General features: G+C 36.3%; 1 protein-coding gene across 1 annotated transcript in view; it reads right to left on the bottom strand.

Annotated features, from left to right (window-relative positions):
* Positions 1–4,072: 4,072 nt before the first annotated feature.
* Positions 4,073–23,520, bottom strand: part of KEU (Sec1/munc18-like (SM) proteins superfamily) — a 56,261-nt gene continuing 36,813 nt past the window's right edge. The window contains exons 8-22 of the mRNA XM_010278288.3: positions 22,808–22,936; positions 22,177–22,368; positions 22,006–22,089; positions 21,801–21,899; positions 21,634–21,710; positions 16,968–17,064; positions 13,659–13,784; positions 13,472–13,567; positions 9,594–9,713; positions 9,403–9,480; positions 6,398–6,594; positions 5,729–5,819; positions 5,463–5,552; positions 4,592–5,060; positions 4,073–4,338 (exon numbers count right to left, since the gene is read on the bottom strand). Of these exons, the coding sequence (XP_010276590.1) occupies positions 5,010–5,060; positions 5,463–5,552; positions 5,729–5,819; positions 6,398–6,594; positions 9,403–9,480; positions 9,594–9,713; positions 13,472–13,567; positions 13,659–13,784; positions 16,968–17,064; positions 21,634–21,710; positions 21,801–21,899; positions 22,006–22,089; positions 22,177–22,368; positions 22,808–22,936 (1,527 nt within the window). The 3' untranslated portion in view covers positions 4,073–4,338; positions 4,592–5,009. The remainder of the gene's footprint in view (positions 4,339–4,591; positions 5,061–5,462; positions 5,553–5,728; positions 5,820–6,397; positions 6,595–9,402; positions 9,481–9,593; positions 9,714–13,471; positions 13,568–13,658; positions 13,785–16,967; positions 17,065–21,633; positions 21,711–21,800; positions 21,900–22,005; positions 22,090–22,176; positions 22,369–22,807; positions 22,937–23,520) is intronic.

The following is a 23,520-nucleotide window of genomic DNA, read 5'->3' as shown; positions in this document are numbered from 1 at the left end:
AAACAATAATTATCAAATTACAAAAGCATATGGTAAAAGCACAAATCATACTTCATACTTTTATGCTCTTAAAAATACAAAAGTGAAAGAAAGCTTATCCCAACATAACCTTAGGCCCCGTTTCGCATCAATTTTTTTGGATTCTCATAAGAAACGAATGAATTTTGGATTTTCTGGATTTTGAGAATCAATGCACGCATATGGATTCTCAATTCTAAGAATAATTATTTGCTATTAACTTTTATTTATTTATTTATTTATTTATTTTCTTAGTTATTTCATAATTATTATTTAGTTACTTACTGATGTAGGCGCATTTGGCTGGCCAATATGGGGCTGATGCGTGTGAGCCAACGGGCGCCAGTATAGGGTCATCATGAGGGCGTGCGGAGCCATTCAGTGTGAATCGGATGGGCTCAATCGCGGAGCACCGCGTGGCTCCGCTAGAACATCTCGCCCAACCCTCGTATGGCTTGCATCTGGGCCATCTGAGCCCAACTACTCCTAAGCATCTCTGACTATAAATGCAACGCACCTCCCACAAGGTAAAGAATCCGGAACCTCAAAGACTCTTAACATTCTTCTTACCGTGGACTGGGTGTTTACTAGTGGCCTTGTCTGTGCGCCTCGGCACTGAACCTTCTACTTACCTTATGCGGACACTAACTTGGTTGTCGAAGTCCTCACCTCGGGTCTTCACCCGAGGCCTCTGACACTTCTTTCCTTGCATAGCAAACTCATAGGGCCCTCTTCGGACCCTCATACGCCTAGCCAAGCATCCACACTTCGTCACCAACTCTTCTAAGATCATCCACCTCGGCCCCTAGGCCTCAGTATCCTCAATGCCCAAGAAGGTGGTCAGCCTCAACTTCGGCATACCCCTACTGATCGTCTACACGCCCTTGGCTTTGGCCTCTCTCGCGAAGTACTCGGGGCCTCAAAGCCCTCAGTCAAGACCCCATATCTTAGGAGTAAAATTACTATATTGCCCTCGACCAATCCGAGCGACAAGACTTACTTTTTATAAATTATTTATTTATAATTAATAGTTTAGGTACATGTTAAAATCATTATGTAATAATTGATTAATTACATAATTATTACTTTTATTAATTAAATAATTATGTAATTGTTTATTTTATATATCTAATAATTAGTTATTAAATGCTCAATTTTCTTTAAAATATTTAACTATTTATAATTTGTATCAATTCTATAATTTATGAATAATTTTGTACTCTTAACTAATTGTTAATTAATTTATTAAATAGTTTAACAAATTTTCTTACATCTAGGGCTAAAATGGTTTAATTATCACTTTCTAGGCATTAGCATTCAAAGTTCTAAAAAAACTTCTTTACTTTCAAATATCAATACCAAGAAAAGCTCACCAAGTTCAATATACCTCTAAGGCCTCGTTCATTTTTTTGGCAAATGGGGATAAATAAGTTGGTCAACATAAGAACTGACCAATTCATCTATGTCTGTTCTTCAATATTAATAGGTCCCATAGAAAAGAATGATTATCAAATGACTCAATTACTTGGGTAAGTATTACCCTCTACGCCTTTTGGGTAAATAACTTTTCTGTCTACAAGAAAAATTGCTAATACATGATGGGACAATATTGCCCCATCACTAATTACACTTTTGTACATAAAACAGTCATTGTTTAACTTAACCTAGGAAGCAAAAGGATACTCGAAAATGCACTTATTCGGGTAAGTGTTTCCAAAGAAATATTTGTCCAGATAAGTGAATTTACCTAAGTAAATGACTCCTCGAAAAACAGATTAGGCCTGCAAGTACTTATTACAATTTCAAAGACATTCAAATTTCACATAAACTTCAATGCAAACAAACAAGACCTTAATTTCATATTCATTTATTTGAACCATACCCTTGAGTAGTTTAATACTTTGAGTGATTCACCAGTTCAACTGTCTATGGCTTAATAGCTTCCACGTAAAGAGATGGATTATTTCCAAGTGTGAGCATTGTTCGGTCCAAACTGAAAAACCAAACCAAACATTTCGATTTCATTTTATTTGGTTTGATTAATTAGATTTTATAAAATTTTGGTTTCAATTTTGACTTTCAGGATTGGAAATTCAACCAGCCAAAAAGAACCAAATTAACCAAATTTTATATATATATATATATATATATATATATATATATATATAATTTCACCAAAAAAATATAACATTAATGAAATTTGGTTTCAATCAAAAACTGAACTGAATTTATGTTTCAGTTTTGTGGGCTTTTTACCAAAAAAAATAATAAAGTTGGTTGAATTGTCAAAATCAGATATGTTTACAAACAAATTACAAAAGCAATAAGCGGGAAAAAAGTTAAATTTTATCAACAAAATTACCCTCCCCAATTCTGATTTTTCTCTTCTTTTTCTCCCATTCTATTTCTTCTTCTTCTTCACTGTAGCAAAACGACCATTGGAATTTTGAACTAGCGTCTTGACTTCACCAAATTTTTTACCATTTAATACAGTGACCACCAAACCAGGTATCGTGTTACTAAGTGTACCTATATACGCATTGTGGGTCTTCGTTATACAACAATCTGGGTGCTGTGAGGATATGGAAGTGGAGCAATGCTTGGTTATTCAGACCAATTTCACATTTAGTATTTCATGATGTGGAAGAGTCGAACCAGAGGTGAGGGCAACACTAGAACCATGTAAGCCGGGCAAGCAACTGTCCAAGACAATAGGGATCAACTTCTCAAGTGGAGTTTGACAAGTACTAGTATAACCAGTTCGTGGTGGTGAATGAATATTGATTGCACCTGCTCATGATTAGAATATATATTTGATTGACGGGAGCACATTAGAATTAGTATTAAAGGAATTTCCAATTATTCCCAGTTCACGATTTGGGCACAATCCCATGCGAAGTATGCTCTGTTTTAATGTTACGACACAATCCTGTGACTTTTGCTACAACATAAGAGGGAGGAGGAAGAAGAAGAAGAAAAGGGGGGAGAGAGAGGAAGGGGCAACAACCGAACTGGTTTGGTAGTCACCATTATTTGACGGGTACCGATGGGGAAGAAGAAATAGAAAGAGAGAAAGTTAACTTTCTTCCCACTCACAGTTTTTGTAATTTGTTTGTAAACATTTCGGATTTTGTCCATTCAACTAACTTTATAGATTTTTTTTGTAAAATGCCCCTTTTTTTTAGTTATTCGATTTCAATTTGGTATTTTATTTTAAAAAATTAGTTTTTGAAATTTGGCTTATTCATTTTGGTTTTAATTGAATAAATCGAATGCTCACCCCTATTATTGCCCATTCTGCATGCTCAAAAGATTTTTCAAGTATGAGTAGGAGCAAAACCCTTCATTCTTCCCTCACTATCACGGAATAATTGTAGCCACTTCCGATGGAAAATTTTTATAAACTTCTAGTGCCTCAATCCAAGTACTCAACAGTTTTCGTCAATCTTCTCTTAATTTCAATCCTCAATATGAGGTTCTGTACGCTAAAGCTATCAGTGGATTTGTGACACTGCGCAGACTTTTTGAATTTTGACACAAGGTGAAGATCGAAGAGCCTGGCTAACCATTTGAGTGATATAGATCGATGCCCTCAAAATTGGGGCATTTAACCCATGTTTCCTTGGGCCAATCCTCTTGAAACCGATATCAGATGCATCGTTTCAACACTTAAAAGTTTAAACCTCAACTTATACCTAATATATTGTCATTTGAGCTTAGTGTTAATGATGCATTCTTTGTATTTATCATTTATACGAGTTTCCCTGGATTGTAATACCAAAAATTAAAAATAATAATAATAATAATAATAGTTTCCCTAAATAACTACGCATATCCTAATCATTCCAATGTTTGTCACGAATCACGATACATACTCTGCGATCCCTGATATTAGGTCAACCAACAACACATCACTGGTTGTGCGGTTGGTGCCTTCAGATTTTGTTTGGAATGAAACCTACTAACCCTGCTCGCTCAGTGCTCACTAGTCATTCATACTAGAATTTTCCCCTAAATAATCTTCTACCCAAAAGCTATCTTTCAACCTTGGATGTCATCAACTGAAAGAGGTTAAGGGCATGGCATAAACCAAAGAAAGGAGGCTCCCTCCCACCATATTTTTAAACAAATACATATGTAACAAACTAATATCTGATATTCACTGGAAAAATTGAACACAGCCAGGTGTATATTCCTCACCGTCTGAGGACGCTGTCCATATGGCCAATTCAGTGATCCCAATGACATTGATGATCTGGATTGGTTATAAGCCTATAACATCCCTCCAAGTGACCAATGCCCCAGTTGTAACGAACTTACCTGTTACCTCAGACAAAGCAGAACTATTTTTTCAGGCAAGAGTTCAATGAACAAAAGTTCTCTCAGGCTATGTTTGGTTTGAAGGAAAAAGCTAGGGAAAGGAAGGGAAAGACAGGGAAATCTATACAAGGCTTGTAAAGGTTTCCCTACTTTTCCCTTCCTTTCCATGCATTTTCTTTCAAACCAAACATAACCTCAAGGAATAAGGAACACAAAAAACATAACAAAAGGCCATGCTTAAAAAAAGTCCTACCTGCCCGGAAAATATCAAGCCACAGAATTCACAAAACGCTCCTCTTCCCAGTTTTGCTGATGCATGTACATCATATTACAAAATATTTATATACAATAAGAATTGTTCAGTGGCTTTCAGGGTTATCAATTACAACGCCAACACAGGGTGTGTACAACATTCAGAAAACAGCTAAAATGGAAGTCTTGGTTCTAGCTCCTACCATGTACTTCCAGCAAAGCTATCTTCCAACTACAAACTTTCTCTTAACACATTTTTTCATTGATGACTGAAAAATGGTCCAAGAAAACAAAAAGATAGAAAATGATGGGGAAGGGATATGGAAAGAAGCTATGTGGACTAAAGGTTACAGATGAGAAAGCCAGCCTGATGTCATCAAGAAAAAGTGTGCCCCAAGCAATCCAATGCATCCGCAAATTTAAATTTGAAGATCATCTAATGAAAGTCCTGCTGTCAGCATCTTCACTTTCTGCACATGGATCCAAAGTTATCAGAAGCCAACCACGGTTTATTCTTTTACCGTTATTAGGTAAAGACACTCTGGTCGGTGAAAATAAAACACATGAATGTGAAAAAGAAACAAACGAACTACAGGGTGCTATGGCATATTTTGCATGTGGTAGCAAAGGTCCACATGCATTAACAGTGCATGTCCAGTAACACACCTACCACAGAAAGTTTCTGCCTGATAAATCTCTTTACCTTCTGCATTATCAGTGCAGAAAGCCCATTTTTACATACATACAATGAATTAAGAGGAGTTTCTCATATCCAGCAGGGCTGCAAGACCCAGTACTTGCAGTCTGGGGTCTCCATACCTACTTGAAAGCACAAATTATTTTTGACCCACTTCATATAGGAATGTTCTTACCGTGATAAATTGTGGAGGATCATCAAGACTTGAAGATCCTAAGATAACCTCTCTCTTCAACTTTGCTGTGAGCTTGTGGCAAACACGTAGCTGAAATAATAAGGAAAAGAAACGATGCTTCATAAGAAATCCTTTGCCTTCAGATAAAACTTTTGGCGTCACCCGGACTCAAACCGGAGACCTTCAGTGTGTTAAGACTGATAAGAAACACTTTGCCAGAACATGCAACTGAGCCATAGAATTCACCAATGATGGAATTATGTTACCTCTGATCTGGTAGCTCCACCCACAATAAATACAAAGATACGCTGGCCCATCTTCTTGAAATCACTAGATGCATGCCTCAGTAACGAGTCACTGCAGATGCAGTGTAAGAGAGATAAGAATATGGAAAAATCCAAGAATGAAGGAACCTTATCATTGAATAACTAGACAAAATGACTCGGTATTGAGTCTAGAGGCTATCTAGGAGAAACAAGAATATGGAAAACCCAAGAGTTAAGAATAATTGTAGTTCAAAATGAAAACAGTAAAAGGGTAGACCAGCGCAAGAGGCTCCTGCCAATGCAGGGGGTCTAGGGAGGGACAGATGTACCCAACCCTGGTCACTCAGGTCGCAATGGAGAAACCCAACTGTTGCGCCAGGACCCACCCTCTTGGAGATGAAAACAGTAACTAGATTAAACTACACAATTGCAAGGATTTTAAAGTGATCTATGAAAGATATAGCCACACTTGTCATATCTGGTGGAATCACAGATTGCCTAAACACAGTACTAACCCAATTAGATAATCGTTGCTGTATCAAAGTATAAAATATAACTTGGACAAGAAATCATCATGGTCCAATTTGACGGTTGGCCCCACCTCATTCATGAATGTCACACTACAGCAGACATAATAGGGCCCTGAAATTTAAGAATAAAAAATAGTACCTTGAATACCCATCATCGGAATTGCGGGGACGGGCCCATGTAGCAGTCCTCCTTGATCTCATTGAATGGGCAGGTGGACCTTGACTTGTCCGTACCAATGACATTTGTGTGGTCCCATGGACAGTGGGGCTTGAATCATTCGTACATGGGTAGTCATTCTTTGATAGCTCACCTTTGCTAAGTTTTTCAATCAGCTCCTGGAAGTGGGAAAGAATAAAAAATTGGAACAGATCATAAAAGGTGGTGATCTAGGAAGATACCCATTCTTTATAAACTGGGCAGACCATTGTTTATTTGTCACTGTTCAGAAAACAAAAGCACCCCAATCTCAAATTAAGAACATCCATATTACTGCCAAACATAGATATCACAATAATACTTACCTAACCTAAAAGGTGTAGCAACTTTTAATAAGTTAGGGAGCAGAAAACTTAGGAAGAGGCAATGTCAAATACTGAATACCAAACTTAAATATTTTCAATCAAAAGAAACGGATGAAACTCCAAAGTATTACCTTGTGTACAACAATCTCAGAGAGACAACTTTAAACAGCTACCATAATAACTTAGCTGTGACCTAAATATTTTATCTTCAGCCTTCAACCATTGAACCCTCAATTTCTGTTACCAAGACCAAGAGATCTCTTACATAGAAATCAATGTACTTTATTCTTTTCTTGTGATGCATCTATTTCCCCTCCTTTTTGGATATATTCCTGGCTTCTTTTTGGTCAATTTCTTATATTTGTAATAGCGTTCTTTTTGGCAATATATACAGCCTACGTCTTCCTTGTCCCACTTCATGATATTCTACAGGGTTCCCATTCTCTTGGAGTATCCTCCCACCATTCTGTAAGGACTTCAAAGAATATCTCCATTCTATAAGGACCTGGTTTGAAGATGACAATACCAATTTGAACTTTGAAGTATAATAGGCATATGATCCAAATGTCAGTCTTTATTGGATGTTTGAATAATGTTAGTGATTGTTTCCTCTGAACTGCTGCTTAATAAAAAGTGATAAAATTTTGATAAAGATGGATTCCCCCGGAAATTACTCCAACTGAACTAAGCAGCAGATGTAAAGTTCACCAGGTCACATTTGCCATTGGTCCCCAAATTCCATCATGTCCATCAATATCCTCATATCCTTGCTTCCCAGTTGTGGACCTCATAATATTGCAATCACTGTCAATACACCATGGGAGTTAGGACACTCCATCAGTTGTAAGCATCATCAAGTTCCCTCCAAAACTCACCTCAACAGTTGCTGCAAATAAGGCCATTAACACTTGATAGCTACCACCATAGTTGTCAAGGTGACGCCTAGGCAATAAGGCATTCTTGGAGGGTCGCCTCACCCAAACGCCTACATATTTATATGTAAGACACCACATAATATTTTATATTTATATTTTATGTTAATAATAGCAGTACAATAGATATTATTAGACTAGATTATTCATATTGTGGGTTTATAGTAGTAATATTGTTATTCTTATACTACTTTCTTTTTGTTATTTTCTTGTTTGTTTGGGTTCAATTGAGACACAAGGCATTGGCATATTCTTGAACCCTTTAGGAGTTCAAAACCTGAATTGATAAGTAAAAATAACTTGAAGGTTTTATCCAATTGACACACAAGAACAATCAATGGGACTTCTTCTAACAAGGGCTCAACCGCTCAACCCTTATGTTTTGTATGTTTATTTCCTTTCTTATTTTTCTACTCATAAATATGTTAACTTTCAATCTATTAATATGGGGTTTATACTTAATTTATGAGAATTATGGTGATTACTAGTTAAAGATCACTACTACTTATTACAATGAAACCTAGGGATCTACCCTAGGCACTCCCCTATCGCCTAGCTTCGTGGCTTCGCCTTGGTGCCTTGAAAACTATGGCTATTACTAAATCCTTTCTATTATATTTCTGCAAAGGACAATGGAGATACTAACCCACCATCTGATCAGATACTCTAACATCGTTATCCCATAAAATTAAAGTACCTCCGAAGACACCTGCTGGTTTGGTTGCCCATCCGCAACTCCTACATTTTCACACCCGTCATTTGATTGTCCCAGACCTCCACTTTGTTTCCTAGAGAATTACAATATCCAGTTTCTCTGGAGCTCCCAACCATGTACATTCCACAATACAGGTTTTATCAAATCATGTCTTATGCACTCTCCCCTACCCAACTAAGTACATGCACCCCTAGGGTCATTGCTTCCCCTTCCCCTTCCCACTGTTCCTGCAGAGCTTCCAAGTTCCAACATCATTGAGGGTCTATTCCAATTTCCAACCTAAGTCGTTCCCTTGTTAACTTGGGCTTCTTCTTTATCAGTGCATTAACTTCTTCACCTCCTCTCTATTGTCATGAATATGGACATAACTTCACTTTCATGGCCATCAAATGAGATATTTAACCACCTAGGACTGATAATAGCAACTGTCTTTGTGGTGTCATAGGACTCATCAGTAGGGATTGATTGTGAACATGGTACCTCTTCCACTAGTGGCAACAGTCTCTTCTCTGTATCAGTAAGAAACATTCCTACATTGGAGGCTAAATGGTGTGAATAAGAGGGAAAAAATCCTTATGAAGACCTTTCCCTTTGTGATATTTTTTTATGGTTAAGGAACTCAGGCATATTGGAGAATTGAGCACCATCTCAGGAGATAGTGTTATGCAAGGCCATAAGCATATACACATATATGTTGGAGTGCAAAGAATTTAAATGCCTTCAAATTTTCTTAATTTTGAATTGTTGTATAAGCTAAATAGAAAGCTGTCTTCTTTCTTTATGGGTGACAGCCCTCCTTGGAGCTCCTGGATGTACATGGGCCTTGCTTCTCTTATGCACTCCATACAATTTGATCATACATGAAAGTTCACTTTCAACACAGACACACACACAGAGGAAAAAAAAAAGAAAAAATGTGATTAAATGGCATTAGCAACTAATGCAAAGAAGCCATTAACCTAATACCAGATATACCTCTATCATAGGGTAAAACCTTGATAGTTGCCATGTTTCTTCCTCTCCAGAACGGTCCTTTCTAACTGCATGATTCTTCTGATAATCAAACAAAGAACATAGTGGAACTATCATATTCACTTCCAGATAATATAAGTATTCAGGATTCTGCAAAAATCTTGAAGAATTATTTAAGCTATTGCTATGTTTACCTTTTGAATGTCAAACTTGAGAGAGAACCCCCCTGTTGAGGTCTTTTTGGCATCTGATAGTCCCTCAAGCAATCTCATATTATTAACAGCATTCATATCATCAAACGATAATTTTGCTAACTGGAAAGATAAGGTATAGCTTTCATAAATATTTGCAGGCACACCTCAATCACTATAATCTTGCCAATTCAGCAAGGAACATCTAATATACATAACTACACATAATGCAAGTAATATCCTGCTCATGAAATTTTATTTTGCCAACACCTATTCCACCCTTAATCTATTATGACCAGATACATATGGATGGGGCCGTAGTTGGGTCAGATTCGGATTTAATCCGATTCTGATTTTTAATTTTAAAATAAAAAATTAATTACCTTTAACTTATATATAATGAATTAATATAAATATGAAATATTGAATTTATAATATATAAATATATGTATGTATATATATTCACATTATGAGACAGTTCACCTTCATGTCATAGATCCATTTCTCAATGACCACCTACTTTAAATGCTTCAACATTCTTAGCTACTACTAAATTTTCACCTAAACCCATTAAAGATGGTGATTAGATTAGACCTAGGAATCATCTAAACCCTTGGTGTACACAGAGACTGTTTGCTATTAATTGGTGGCCTTCTATGCACGTGACCAAACCATCTTAGCCTACTCTCTCTCATTGTATCACTTATTGGAGCTACTCCTAAGTTTCAAAAGATGGCTTCATTCCTGATCCTATCCTTTCTAGTTTTTACCATAGTTTTCAAGGCACCAAGGCGAGGCTAAGCGACAAGGGGCGCCTAGTCGCCTAGGCATCACCTAGGCGATCGATTTTTTTCAAGTAAAAGCATGTATCCTAGGGTAGTTCCCTGGGTTCCATAATCATATTTCCTTAATAAATATCCATAATTTTCATAAGAAAAGTATAAACTTCATGTTAAAGTATAGATAATTAACATATTCCAACATATTCATGAGAAGAAAAAGAAGAAAGAAAAGAAAATTCAAAAAATATAGGGGTTGAACCCCTATTTCTGTTATAGGAAAAGAAGAAAAGAAACGTGGAAGAAGAAGAAATTAGTATATAAAAACACAAAATTAGTAAAGAAAAAGAAGAAAATGTGTTGATTGGACAACATTTTATGTTCTTTCTTACTTATTGGTTCAGCTTTTGAAGTCTTTAAGGGTTCAATACAGCATTTAGCAATGCTTGTGTTGATTAAACCCTAACAAATAAGAAAATAACAAAAATAAATTAGTATATAAACACACAAAATGAGTATTTTAGTTTAAAAATGTCTATTTTATAATTATAACCTCAAAAAATTAAGAATATAGAAGTTTGTTATAACACGCTATAGAAAACTGCTTGGAGATTAGGCAAGGCAAGACTCCAAGGGCGCTTTGTCTCCTAGACGTCGCCTTGAAAACTATGGTTTTTACACTCTCCATATTAGCATTCGCATTCTGCCACTCATTTTCTGAACATGTTGTCTCATGACTGCCCAACACTCTACTCCAAACAACATAACTGGCCTTACAACTGTTGTATAGAATTTTCCTTTTAATCTAAGTTGTATTCTCCTATCACACAAAAGTCCAGATGGGCCCCTCCATTTTGCTCAATCTGCTCTAGTTCTCTGGGTGACATCCTCCTCAATCTCTCCCTTGTTATGAATTATTGAACCAAGGTACTGGAAATGGTCACATTGAGTTATCTCTTGGTTTAATGAAGGTTATACTTTACCTTTTTCAAATAAAAAAAAATCCTTCTGAAGTAATTCCCACATTACAAATATTTTGATAGGCAATATGGAAGGAAAATGAGAAAACTGTTTTTCTTGGGCAAAATGAGAAAAAAAATTGTTGAAACATTAAATAAGTAAATGTGTTTTTATATCAATATTTTAAATGAGAACGAAATAACTAGAGGAAAATAACAGACCATTGTAAATTCATATTTGTAAATATGCTCGAGAGCCACTCATGAAAATAATCGCATATGTAATATCAGTGAGACCCAAATCTATCAAGCATACCAGTCACTGTGTATTAACTACTTTTAATAACCATAGTAGCATTTCTAAATTTCAATAGGTATTTCCTAAATATTCCATAGAGCTACCATTATGTTTCCAAATATTTCAAATCTTCCCATCTTTGTCTCCACAAGTTTCCATGGTACAAATATGGTTGGGCAAATAATTGAGAAGTATAACTCTAATTGATGTGCAAAGGAATCTCATTGAAATAATTAAATTTCCTAAAGCATACTCTCTAGGATCCTCTATATCAAATTACAATTTTATGGCAGTTATTCCATAAACCCTAGGCCACCTGGTGTTGGAGGAATTCTCAATAAATCAGATGACAGCATTATTTGGGTCAGGATGGCTGAGAAGGGACCTTCAGAGCTGGCCCATCTCCTGAATAAAACCTGATACATCATTTCAACCTTTCCTATCAGAAGAAGGTAAATTCCAAGGGAGCTAAACTTGATATCTGATAGACTAGCAAGAGCTTGAGAGAAGGACCTTTTGTACAGTAATTGCTAGATGCCTGCCTAAGTTTTTTCAAATGACAAATGGGACATAATCTCTTTTTGTTGCTTCTGTACATCCTCTCATGCAAATAATGTTTTTAAACTGATGATTAGATTGTTACCTTTCTCCCAAAACCCACCCACACACACACACTCACACATAAAGCTACACAACAACAATATACTGACTTACCCATCAAGAAATACAAGAATAAACTTCAGGCCATTATCTAACACCCAATAAGGGGATCCAGATGATCAAAGGCATGAAGATGGCTGGGAAAGTTTGTGGGGATGGAATTTCTGGCTCACCAGGAAAAGAGGAGTTTGCTGAAGTGAATCAGGCAGAGAGAAGGGAGGTTGCAACTACTTCTGAGGCAATCACATTTTCCAGAGAGAATACAATGGAAAAAGATGTTCAGATGGTAACCACTATGGGGCTATTCTTTATTGGGGGGAGGAGTGGGCTAGAGAGATTTTTGCTGAGCTTGAGTGCGAGGCAATCCAGCAAGCCCCAATGAAGGATTCTTGGTATGGATTTTTGGAGGAACAAGGTAAAGAGGTTGAAGAGGCAGAAGGCTTGGATATTTATGACTATGGTGGGCTTCCAGGAAGTCACAAGTTTAGAATAAAGGTGGATCAGTATGTGGACACAGTGGTACAGGGTGCTAAAAGTGTTAGGGGTAGAGGGAGAGGAGGAAGAGGAAGAGGAAGAGGAAAGAAATTGTTATAATTGATTTTGTTGGAAGTCATTATGTACCATCGTAGATATGGTGGATGTGTATATCCTATTTGGGGGGTGATCCTTGTGGAAGCTCAATGGTCTGATACCCAATCCAACATTCGATCCAATTATCTGGCTTGTTGTATTTGAGGGGCGACCCATGTTGATGGCCTTCTGTTTTTCTGTACAGCCTGTGTTTCTCAGCCTCTTTGTTTTTGCATGTAGGGCCATTTCTCTTCAGTCATTATTTACCATCGTAGAAATGTTAAGGCATGTTACACAACATACACATCCCCCTTCTTATTTTTATTATTTCTTTATCTTCATGTACTACTTCACAGTAAACCCTAGATATATTTAGCAGCCTACTTTTTCTATAACATAATGCTACTTTGATACCAGCAGTGTTTCATGGACTCTCATAATGGATGATGTGTCATGCCATGGATTCTTGAGGGAACTTCTATTTCCATTTTTTTATCTCCTACCTTAAATACATATAGCTACTACAAGTTGGATCCACTTTTTTGTATTAAATGTCAGTTAGTAACAAAACATATTTTGTAGATGATAAGAGGAAAAGCAATAAGAGGAACTTACCTGCATCAGCTTTAAACCCTTGTCGCCCTCAAATTTCTCAGGATAAATGGATGCATATATCATCATTAACCGCAACTTATTTTCTCGGGTAGCGTCCTACATTACCAATACATTTGATATATCAGCCATCCAAAGTACATATGAGTCATTAGTAACATGCATCAGTTTCCATTCGTTGATATGTCACCTGCTTTGTCCTTAGAAAATTGATTATGTCCTTTGTTCCTGCATCTCCAAAGACTAGGTCCTGCTCCAGTTGCCCAAGTTCCCGAAGCCCCAGCTCCCTGATAGTTCTGTTGATCTTCCCAGCAATCTGCATATAAAAACCTGGTTAGCATGATTCCTGGAGTCTTCCATCACTTATTTATTCTTCACATTTATTCTTTTTTCCTTCTTTAATCAATTTGTTCATTTAAAATCAATCAATAAATTTAGTTACCTTTGCTTTCCACTTTGTGTAGGTAATCATCAAATTGAATTACTCCATTTCAACTCTAAATGTAGTTCTTTACATTCACAGTTCAAGCATGTGAAACTTTCAATATTGTCATTACCTATTTAGTGGAAACTTCGCTATTTGAAAGGTCTTTTTTATGTTTATTTTAAAAACCATAGACCATTACTAGTGTACAAACAATAACAGGAAATTCAAAAGTTGATAAACCATTACGAAGGTGTAAAACACATAAGAATCTACAAAAGAATGCATATTTGAAAAAAAAAGGTGTGTGCTTGGTCTTAGGCAAAGGTGTATCAGATGCTAGGGCTGATCATAGGCTGGGCAGGGCTTCTGGGCCTATAACTTTAAATACTTCACAGTAAATATATAATGGAACCAAAAAATGCGCCTTGCCAGGAAATTTATACTGTATAATATATATTTTATAATTAATATAATGTAAAATAACACATATATAATATTTTATACTATACATATACAATGAGGGTTAGGTCAGGCTTGGACACAAAACCTTAACCCAAGCCATTAATTTGCAGGCCAGGTTAGCACTAAGTGCCCCAACCAGATGCATGCTTTTTGAAGGAGGATGGAAGCTGCAAATGAGTTCCGGAAAAAATCATACCAAAAAATGCACCTTACCTGCATAACATCTTGTTGTATCTCCCTCTTTTAAATTCTAATGAATTGATCTTTTCTGTGTTGCCGATCAAAAAAGTGTGCCTTGCTTGTTACAACTAGGCATGACACACCTTCTAAAACATTTAGGAAGATAAGAGAAGGATGAAAGAGAAGACAGTTCATAACAAAAGGCCAACTTTTAGGCCCATTTCTCTTAATCCAACCATTTAATTGAGCTGAAGTTTGGATACATTGAAGCTTAAGTATAGAGAAGGCCCTCCAAATCTTAAACTAACCAAACTACAGGAAGGCTTTTGCACAGGGGGGGTAATGTTGCTGGATTTCTAGGACTGCTGAGAGATGGTCAAGTGAAAAAAGAGACCTCCTTCCTAGCCTCTTTCAACAAGGGCATGACATCCCAAACAAGGTGACCTTTTATGTGGGTTGTTGACAACATACTTAGACAAGCTTTTATTGTCAATCACTTGCCTTCAACATGAATGCTGATCTCCAGTACTCATTCTTATGCAGTGAAAGAGATGACATGAACCCTAACCCTCTAGTTCATTACCCACCAAGGTTTAAAAGTCGATCATCCGATACAGGAAATGTGCCAGAAATGTTGTATGGAAATATTGTAAAAATTATAGATATAGTGGAGGTTTATTATATATGCAGTTCTTTGCTTTATATTTCTTTTATAAGAACTTCCAATTTCTTATATAATTTTACTTATATATTAGAATTTTTTTATTTATTTAATCTAAGAATACACAAAGCCAAGGCCCCAGCTGGAAATTTCCAGGCCGGGCTAGAAACGACATCCCTACCCTTATACATGTAATGTGTGTGTGTGTGTGTGTGTGTGTGAGGGTAGGGGGGTACTAGTCACCACCAAAGATGTGGATTAACACTTCAAACAGGGACTGTTCATCAGATGAAGAAGGAAAAGGATGAGGCCCAGAAGCTGACACCTCTCCTGTTCCCTCTTCCCTCAACAGCTTGACCTTGGCTCCTTTTCTCTCATTTTTCTCTTGTTTCGGGTTACTGGGTTACTGGTTCTCGAAAGAAGAAAAAAATCAGATCTTTTTTTTGATAGATAACAGTTAATTTTATTAGATATAAAGAAAAAGGTAGATGTAACCCCAACCAGATAATGAGAAGAAAGCAGCAGAACATAAAAGCTCTCTGCTCAAGAAGTAGCTCTATTGCAGATAATGCCTTGACAGAGCACAGCTGTGACTTGTGACTTGTGATGTGTGAGGTTTTTTCTTTATCTCCAACTCTCCAAGATCTGAAATTGAGCCACTTCCATTGCTGACTAGCCAAGAGTTCCAAAGCTTGACAGTTGACAGTCACCACTATGTTGTGGGCCTTATGGCTACTGCCTCATGGATTTCAAGTACCATCCAAGTATGTAAAAGTCATTTTCTCCCCTATTGGTTCTTCAACTTCAAACAATCCAAGATGCTGCAAGTCTACTTCATAGATTTCCAGGTACACTAAGCACAAATCCCCTTTTTCCTTCTCCTTCTTTTCTTTTTTTCTCTTTCTCTTAACATAAAATATAATTTCTGTAAATTCTGTTGTTTGTCCTAAATCTTTTTATTAGAAGATGTTATTTAAATTGTTTTTAAAAAAACAAGATCATTGCATTTTAGTGTGTATCAAGCCACTTTGGTCACATTTACCAAAATAAACATGTCGACCGGTTTTTTCTATTTTTGAGACCGACCTTAAAATTCCTGTTGTTGGGTTTCAACACCAACATATGTCAGTTAACATTTCTGACATTTCTCGACTTTTTTAACCGTGTTCACTACAACAATATAAGAAATTAAGTTTGAAACCTTAAATGAATAGAGGTCAGTAACACAGAAAGGTGATGACAAAGCATAGACTTCCCAAAACTGAATTTTGACCTTTTTTAGACGTTTCCATACTTGAGACCCATTTAGTGGAAATCAAATTCAATTTCTTGCACCATTTCACTAGTGTGACTAATCAACAATTCGTGGTGGATTTCCAAATTTTCAAAACAAATACATGAAATTTGTGCAACTAGGAAGCAATGGGACACTAAATTAGTTAGTGCGGATATAGTAAAAACATGTAACAAACAAATAATAGTACTATTGGTAAAACTTTAGCTAGATACTAATAGAAAAAACCATCAGCATTGGAATGACAAAAAAGAACCAGTAAACAGTTATTGTCAATGAAATTCTTAGATATAAATAGGTACTGACAAGAAATAATCAGTATAAATTATTGTGAATGAAACTCTTTGTTATCATGTTATTCCCCAGTTGTACCATTGATGGCTAAAAGTGTTTTGAAATGACCTTGTGGTAATTGAATTATAAGCTACACAAAGCTCTACAAGAATATTCACATTCCCATGGTCAAGAAACAAACCTCCACATGCAGGGAAAGCTTGTCAATTTGTTCACTATATTGTGGCAAAGCCTGAACCATTTTTTGCAAGTCTCGTGTTGACAGTTCACCACCATCCCTATATAACAGATGAAATTTTAAGATAAGAAAACAGAAAAATAATTACATAACCAAAATAAGTTTTGATGAATTTACAGATTAAACAAAAATAGCAAGATAATTGGCATGTTTTTCAGAATTATAATATACCATCCAAAGTCAAAATATAGTTTACATATATTCCCTTTGACAATGGGGATTTAATCCAAGCTGAAATACCATCACTATTACAGCAATTGAAACTGTTATCTGTACTTCATCATCCACCTATGGAAGTAGGAGATTTTAGTAATCAGATGGATGAGGAAGGTGGAGAAGGGCCTAGGACATTAAAGAAACTTGATAAAAGTAAGGATCTTTGGCTTAAAAAATGAACATCTCATTCAGATGGTGTCAAGGATTACCTAATTTAGCAGAGCAGAGAAACAGTAAATCTGGAAGAGCAATACGGTTAGCAGCCATCAGGGGCTAGACTTTAGGAAACCATTGAGAGTTTCTACTTTGTACTTGATCTTTATGCTATTACATGTCATGATTCATGAAATTTTGACTTGTATTGATATTAATAATATATCTCTGATCCTATGATTCTTGGATACCCATGCAATGATACTGTATCATGTCGGATACTTAACTTTTTAGTGTAAATTTGTTAAGATACCGTATCCAGCAGTGTCCTTGCTATATCCATGTAACATAGCTTTGATCTCATTACTAATTTAAGAAGAAAGTATCAGTAAAACTACAAGAAAAATATAAGAGCAAAGTATCATTGCAGTACAAAGTCAATAGTTTTTATCCATTACTAGCTCAGTAGATTACGAACCTATGTGCCCAGACATGGATAGGACTAGACCTGTTCATGGGCCAGGCCCAGGCTGGGCTTTGCCTCTTTATCAACAGAAAATGTGCAGGCCCGAGCCCGAGCCCGGCCCGACCATCAAGCCTAGATCATGAGCCCAAGCCCGGCCCTTACATAAAGCCCGAAGCTCAAAGCCCGAGCCCGACCTATACACAAAATGTCTTATTTTCAGTGTACTTTTATAAACTAATATTATATTAATTTGGTAATAATTTAATAAATTAATAAACTAATTTGTATTTCCTAATAGTAAATTAATATTTATTTATAATTTAAGAAAAAAATATTATATATATTTATTATATATAACATAAATACTTTTTTATTATATGTAATAGTATTGGGCCAGGCTTATTTGAGAAACCCCAAGCCCGGCCCAAAAAATGACCGGGCCTGGTATTTAAAGCCCAAGCCCGAGCCTGCAGGCCTGAAGTTTTGTCCAAGCTCATAAAATAACGGACTGGGCCGGGCCTTCGAGCTACCCGGCCCATGAACAAGTCTAGATAGGACATATGCCATTAGACTAGAGAGCTTCTCCTCGTATAAGTAGCAACATATTTTCTCAAGAAAGAGAATCTCAAAAGTGGTTACTCCCACTTTCTAACAAAAGCTTCCTTCCTCAAACAAGTATCTACCCACTCAAAAAAAAAGTATGAGCTTCAAACAGTAGTTACCTCCACTCTCAAAAAGGTTATTGGTGGTTAGTTCCACTAAAAAGTAAAAAAGGGAAAATTCTCGGTTAGTACCCTGTACTTTGGGCCTAGTGCCACTGTGGTCCCTGAACTTTCAAAACGCGACAGTTCAGTACCTGAACTTTCAAAACGTGCCAATCCAGTACCTGTCGTTAACCAGCCATTAAGTGGCATTTGAAAAGACATAAATGCCCTTCGAGTGAGTGGTGACCGCAACTTTCTTGAATAGAAGAGGCAAGGATTTGGGACTGTTCATTTTTTGTCAACGTTTGGATGGTTGATAAAGAAAATTAGATGACACTTGAAGGGCGTTTGTGTCTTTTCAAATGCCACTTAACGGCTGGTACTGGATTGGCACGTTTTGAAAGTTCGGGTACTGAATTGTCGCGTTTTAATGTTCATGGACCAAAGTGGCACTAGGCCCAAAGTACAAGGTACTAATCAGGAATTTTCCGGAAAAAAAAAACAAAAACTCATTTCAAATAATGTAGAATCCTTAAAGTATGAGTTTCAAAACGGTAGTTATGTCCACTCTCAAAAAGGTTACTGGTAGTTACTTCCACTAAAAAGAAAGAAAAAAAAAACATTGCAAATGAACGTAGGATCCAGGATTATCATTAAATAACAAATCTATATATCAAAAATATCAAATAAAATAATAGCCTAAATTTAAAACATAAAAAATGGGTGTCAAACAAATTTTATCAAAATACGTGAATAAAACATCATCAGAATACTTATCCTGTACTAAGTACCGGGGGGGGGGGGGGGGGGGTCATTCTCTAGTTTAAACATATAAGAGAAACAGAGTTACAAGTTACAACTACATATGATGTGAAAGATGGAAGGTGAAGGTGGAGAGTTCGTGCAAGAAGGTTGATGGAGAAGATCTTTGAAGGCTAAAGCAAAAAACTTTTTGTTCAAAGAGATATGAATCAAGGGGAAGTTAAGTTTGAAGGTAAAGGAACAACAAAAGGGCAAGATACTGTTGGAAGGATTGGAAGTGGTTAACAGATTCATAACTGAAGCTTGCTCAAAAGGAAAGCAGATAAACTGGCAGGAACATGGTACAGAAGGAAAGAGATTTGGGGTTGAATGCAAGAAGAACAACAAAGGTTTCTTCATAACTTTCACTTAACATTTTAGCAGGGGAAGAAGGCAACTGGTATGTATTCTGGCAGGAAAACAGAGTCAAGGATGGGGGAAAGTTAACAGATTACTCCATGAGTTTTTAAGTCTAAGAACACCTAATGAAAAGGAAGCCTTCACAAGGGAGGAGGCGTATCAGAAAAACAATAGGGTAGAACAAGAGCCTGTAGTTATGGTGAAAACCAAAGGTCAATGCAGAATGGTGGGTGGGCCAGAGAGAAAAGAGTGGGACAGTAAGTTTGTAATACAAGCCAAGGAACAGGTCAATGATTGGAGGAGGGTAGTTGATTTAATAACAGATCAGTTGAAGAGAGTGTTCATAGTAACTCCATTTGACAAATGTAAGGTTCTCTTAGACCCAATGGAAAATGAACTGGAAATCTCAGCTCTCAATGTTCAGTCTGAGATCGGATCCTTCACAGTTTTCAAATGGAGTCCAGCATCTAACTCCAAGGATCACTTTGTCGAAGATGGTGATGATGTGGTGCGTGTAATAGGCTTGCCATTTCACCAGTGGAAACAAGAGGTGGCAGAGGATATTGCCTTAATGTGCGGAGGTCACTTAGAAGGAACATTCTGGGTGATCTTCACTCTGCAGCAGCTTGGCCAAGTGGTGTGAAGCCTGAAGATATCCCACGGAAAATAAAGCTACGATCAGAGGGGAGCTTTGTGTCTGTTTGGTTAGCTTCCTCCACTGAAGCAGGGATGTGGAAGGAGCCTTGCACGGAAGGACGAGAGGAGGAAGAAGAAGCTTTACGTGAAGACCTGAGATTGGTTGGTTCAAATGGGATGGAATGTTTCACTAAAAAGGGCCAACAAACTCTAGGAAGCCAAAAAGAATTGGGGCAGCTGGAAGGTCAAAGGCATAGAAAGCAAGGAAAACCCCTGGGAAATAGCAGATCCTATGCGCAGGTGGTTTCAGAGGAAAAAAGACAAAGTCTCCCAAACGGTTAAAGTGGGGGAGGTGAACTGGTGACCTCAGACCGGACAAAAAGACAAGGTATAGGGTTCAACTGTTAAAACAGGGGGTCGTGATCTGTTAAAAAATCACGTTATAGGCAAGGAAAATACAAGTGGGTCGACATTTCATTTGGAGCCCAATTCTAATGGGCCGGTAATGGTAGCCCACTTAAAGCCAACTAAGTCCATGGAAATAAAATTGCACTGCAAAACCATGGGAATGCAAGTTCTGATTTATTTTTGTTTCAGCTTTTGCCTTGTTTTGTTTGTGGATAAGAACTTGCATTCTTCTAATTTTCACTTTCACACATGTATGTGCTAATGCAAATAAAATTGCACTGCAAACGAATGGAGCCTTTGTTTCAGCTTTTGCCTTATTTTGTTTTTCGCATGCAGATAAAGCTTGAAGCAAAGTAAAACCCAAAGAAAATGATGACATACAGATCGAATTTAAATAATCAACAGAGCAAATGAATGATTATCCAAAGAAAATCCAAAATATTACTTATTTATTGCCTATAATAGATGTAAGAGTCAAATACTCAACAAGCCATTTGCAAAATCTCATGCATATTCAAATCAAAGAGATGAAAATTTTTATCATCTTCTAGATTTTCTTGTGTTATTATAAGCACTGAAAATTAATGACATAACTTTCAAAGCCTGACAATATTTTAAAATAAATAAAAGAAATTTTAATTGGAAATGTTCTTAAAAACTAAAATGGGAAATGATGATATTTTTATCAGTATCACAACATTTTTTTCAAAAGAAACCGAATATTGCGGCAAAATAAAATTGAAATCAAACCTGATCGTGTTTACTTGTATGATGTTAGATGGGCGTTTACTTGTATGATGGGAAAGAGATTTTCATACAAATAGAAAATTCTTACGAAAAAGCAAAAAGAGAAAAAGATTACAACCTTGATCCATGTTTGATTTGTGCAGCTTTATTCTTTGCTATAAAGCTTGTCATCTTCTCATGTAATCTCTCACTAGCCTGGCATACCAGTTAAAGATTAAAGAGCATAAACATCAATACCAATAGTGTATCAAAATAAATAAATTACTCTAGAACCTTTAAACATACATCTGCTATATGTGCATGGCGTAGCTCAAGCCAGATAGGGTCATGATCCTCCAAAAGAACCTCCTTTTTCTCTGGGGGACCACCTGTTTTGCTTGGAACCTATATTATGTGTGTATTACATGTTAACATCCTGACAAAAGCTGTGGAAAAGGGGAAAATGTCAACAGCAAGAAATTGCAAAGAAACTCAGAAAAGGAAGGTGTACCTCATGCACATATTTATTTCCATCCATAGAAAGCAAATCATGGCACATGGCATCATATGTCCATTCATGTATGACAGGTGCAATCTATATACATGAAATCAAGATAATCAATTCTTCATGAAATTGATTGAGAATTGAGTAAGCAACTTCTTGTAACAAGAACACACATACCTGATCCACAGATCTGTCAAGGATAAGCAATTCACATGTTTCTGTCTGGGGGAAGTTGGGAATAGTAGTTTTGTGTCTACTAAGGCAATTCCAAACAGAAGCGGCAAGTTTCGTAGGAACTAAATCATGAAATGTTGTTTCTATGGATGCATCAAGGGACTTGGCAGCACGGTATCGAACAAATGGAAGCTCCTGGAGATATGTGAACACAGCATTAAACTTTCAAATACAAAACAAGAAAGAACTAGAAACTTCAATTCATAACAAGCTCATAATTTTAAACTTCAAGTAGTAAGAAATGATTTAAGGGCTCATAATTTAACAATTGATATGCCACTGATCAGATTGGAATGGAAAAACAGGATTCATATAGCCAACCCCATTTAATAAAATTTGGGTAGAGTAGAAGGTGAATAATAAGAAAAGTGACACTTTAATTCAAATGTAATTTGAAAACAAGATACATCATATATTTGACCATCTATACCGTAAACTTACCACTTCCCACCATATGTTCATTTATTTTCATAATGCAATAAAGAAAGTAATAGAACAATGAACAAGTGAAACTTAAATATTCAACAGGCACTATTCATTGCAAATCAACTAAGAGAAGTCATTCAGTACATACCCTCAATGAGGCAAACACTGTAGCAATGCGAGTGGCCATTGTCTTCAAGCAATCATTATATATGCGAGAATTCCCCACATTTTCCCCAAAAAGTTCCTCTAATGCCCTCTCATTATCAGTGATAAATCCCTGCATGGAACAAGTTATGGTACAGTAAAATATACATGCTATGAATATGCTATGAACATGATTTTATACTTCCACTGAAATCAAATTGTTCCATCGAAATGTTCCCACTTCCAATGGTAACTAAAGTGAAACATGGTCAAAGTTTAGGTCAAATTCACAAGACTTTTGGTCAATTTTCAGTACATTTTGATAGTCAGAAATCAAAAATATTACACCCATACTATAAAATACATGATTTCAGTCAAAGCAATGAAGCATTCCGATTAACTTGTTAGCATGACTATAAACTATTTATTTATGTATGGTTTTAAGAATATCTCATGCGCAATGATGTACATCATTTTTTTATATTTTATATTTCATATTTTAAACAGTTTTTGGATAGGTAACAGTAAAAGTATATTCATTGATTAAAAAGTAAATATGTATAGAATAATTACAAGACTTAGGCTAGCGTCAGCTACCTAATCCTCATCCTTATATACAATTAAAAGATTATCATAATATTACTCTGTATTTCCATAACACAAATCATCCTTTTTTATCAGCAGAAAGGAATTTTATTAAAATGATAACATGAAGTT

Source organism: Nelumbo nucifera, chromosome 4, assembly GCF_055504915.1.
Source record: "Nelumbo nucifera cultivar China Antique chromosome 4, China Antique-T2T, whole genome shotgun sequence".
NCBI classification, from domain to species: Eukaryota; Viridiplantae; Streptophyta; class Magnoliopsida; order Proteales; family Nelumbonaceae; genus Nelumbo; species Nelumbo nucifera.
Note: the sequence above shows the minus strand (reverse complement) of the source record. Positions and strands in the feature narration are given on the sequence as shown.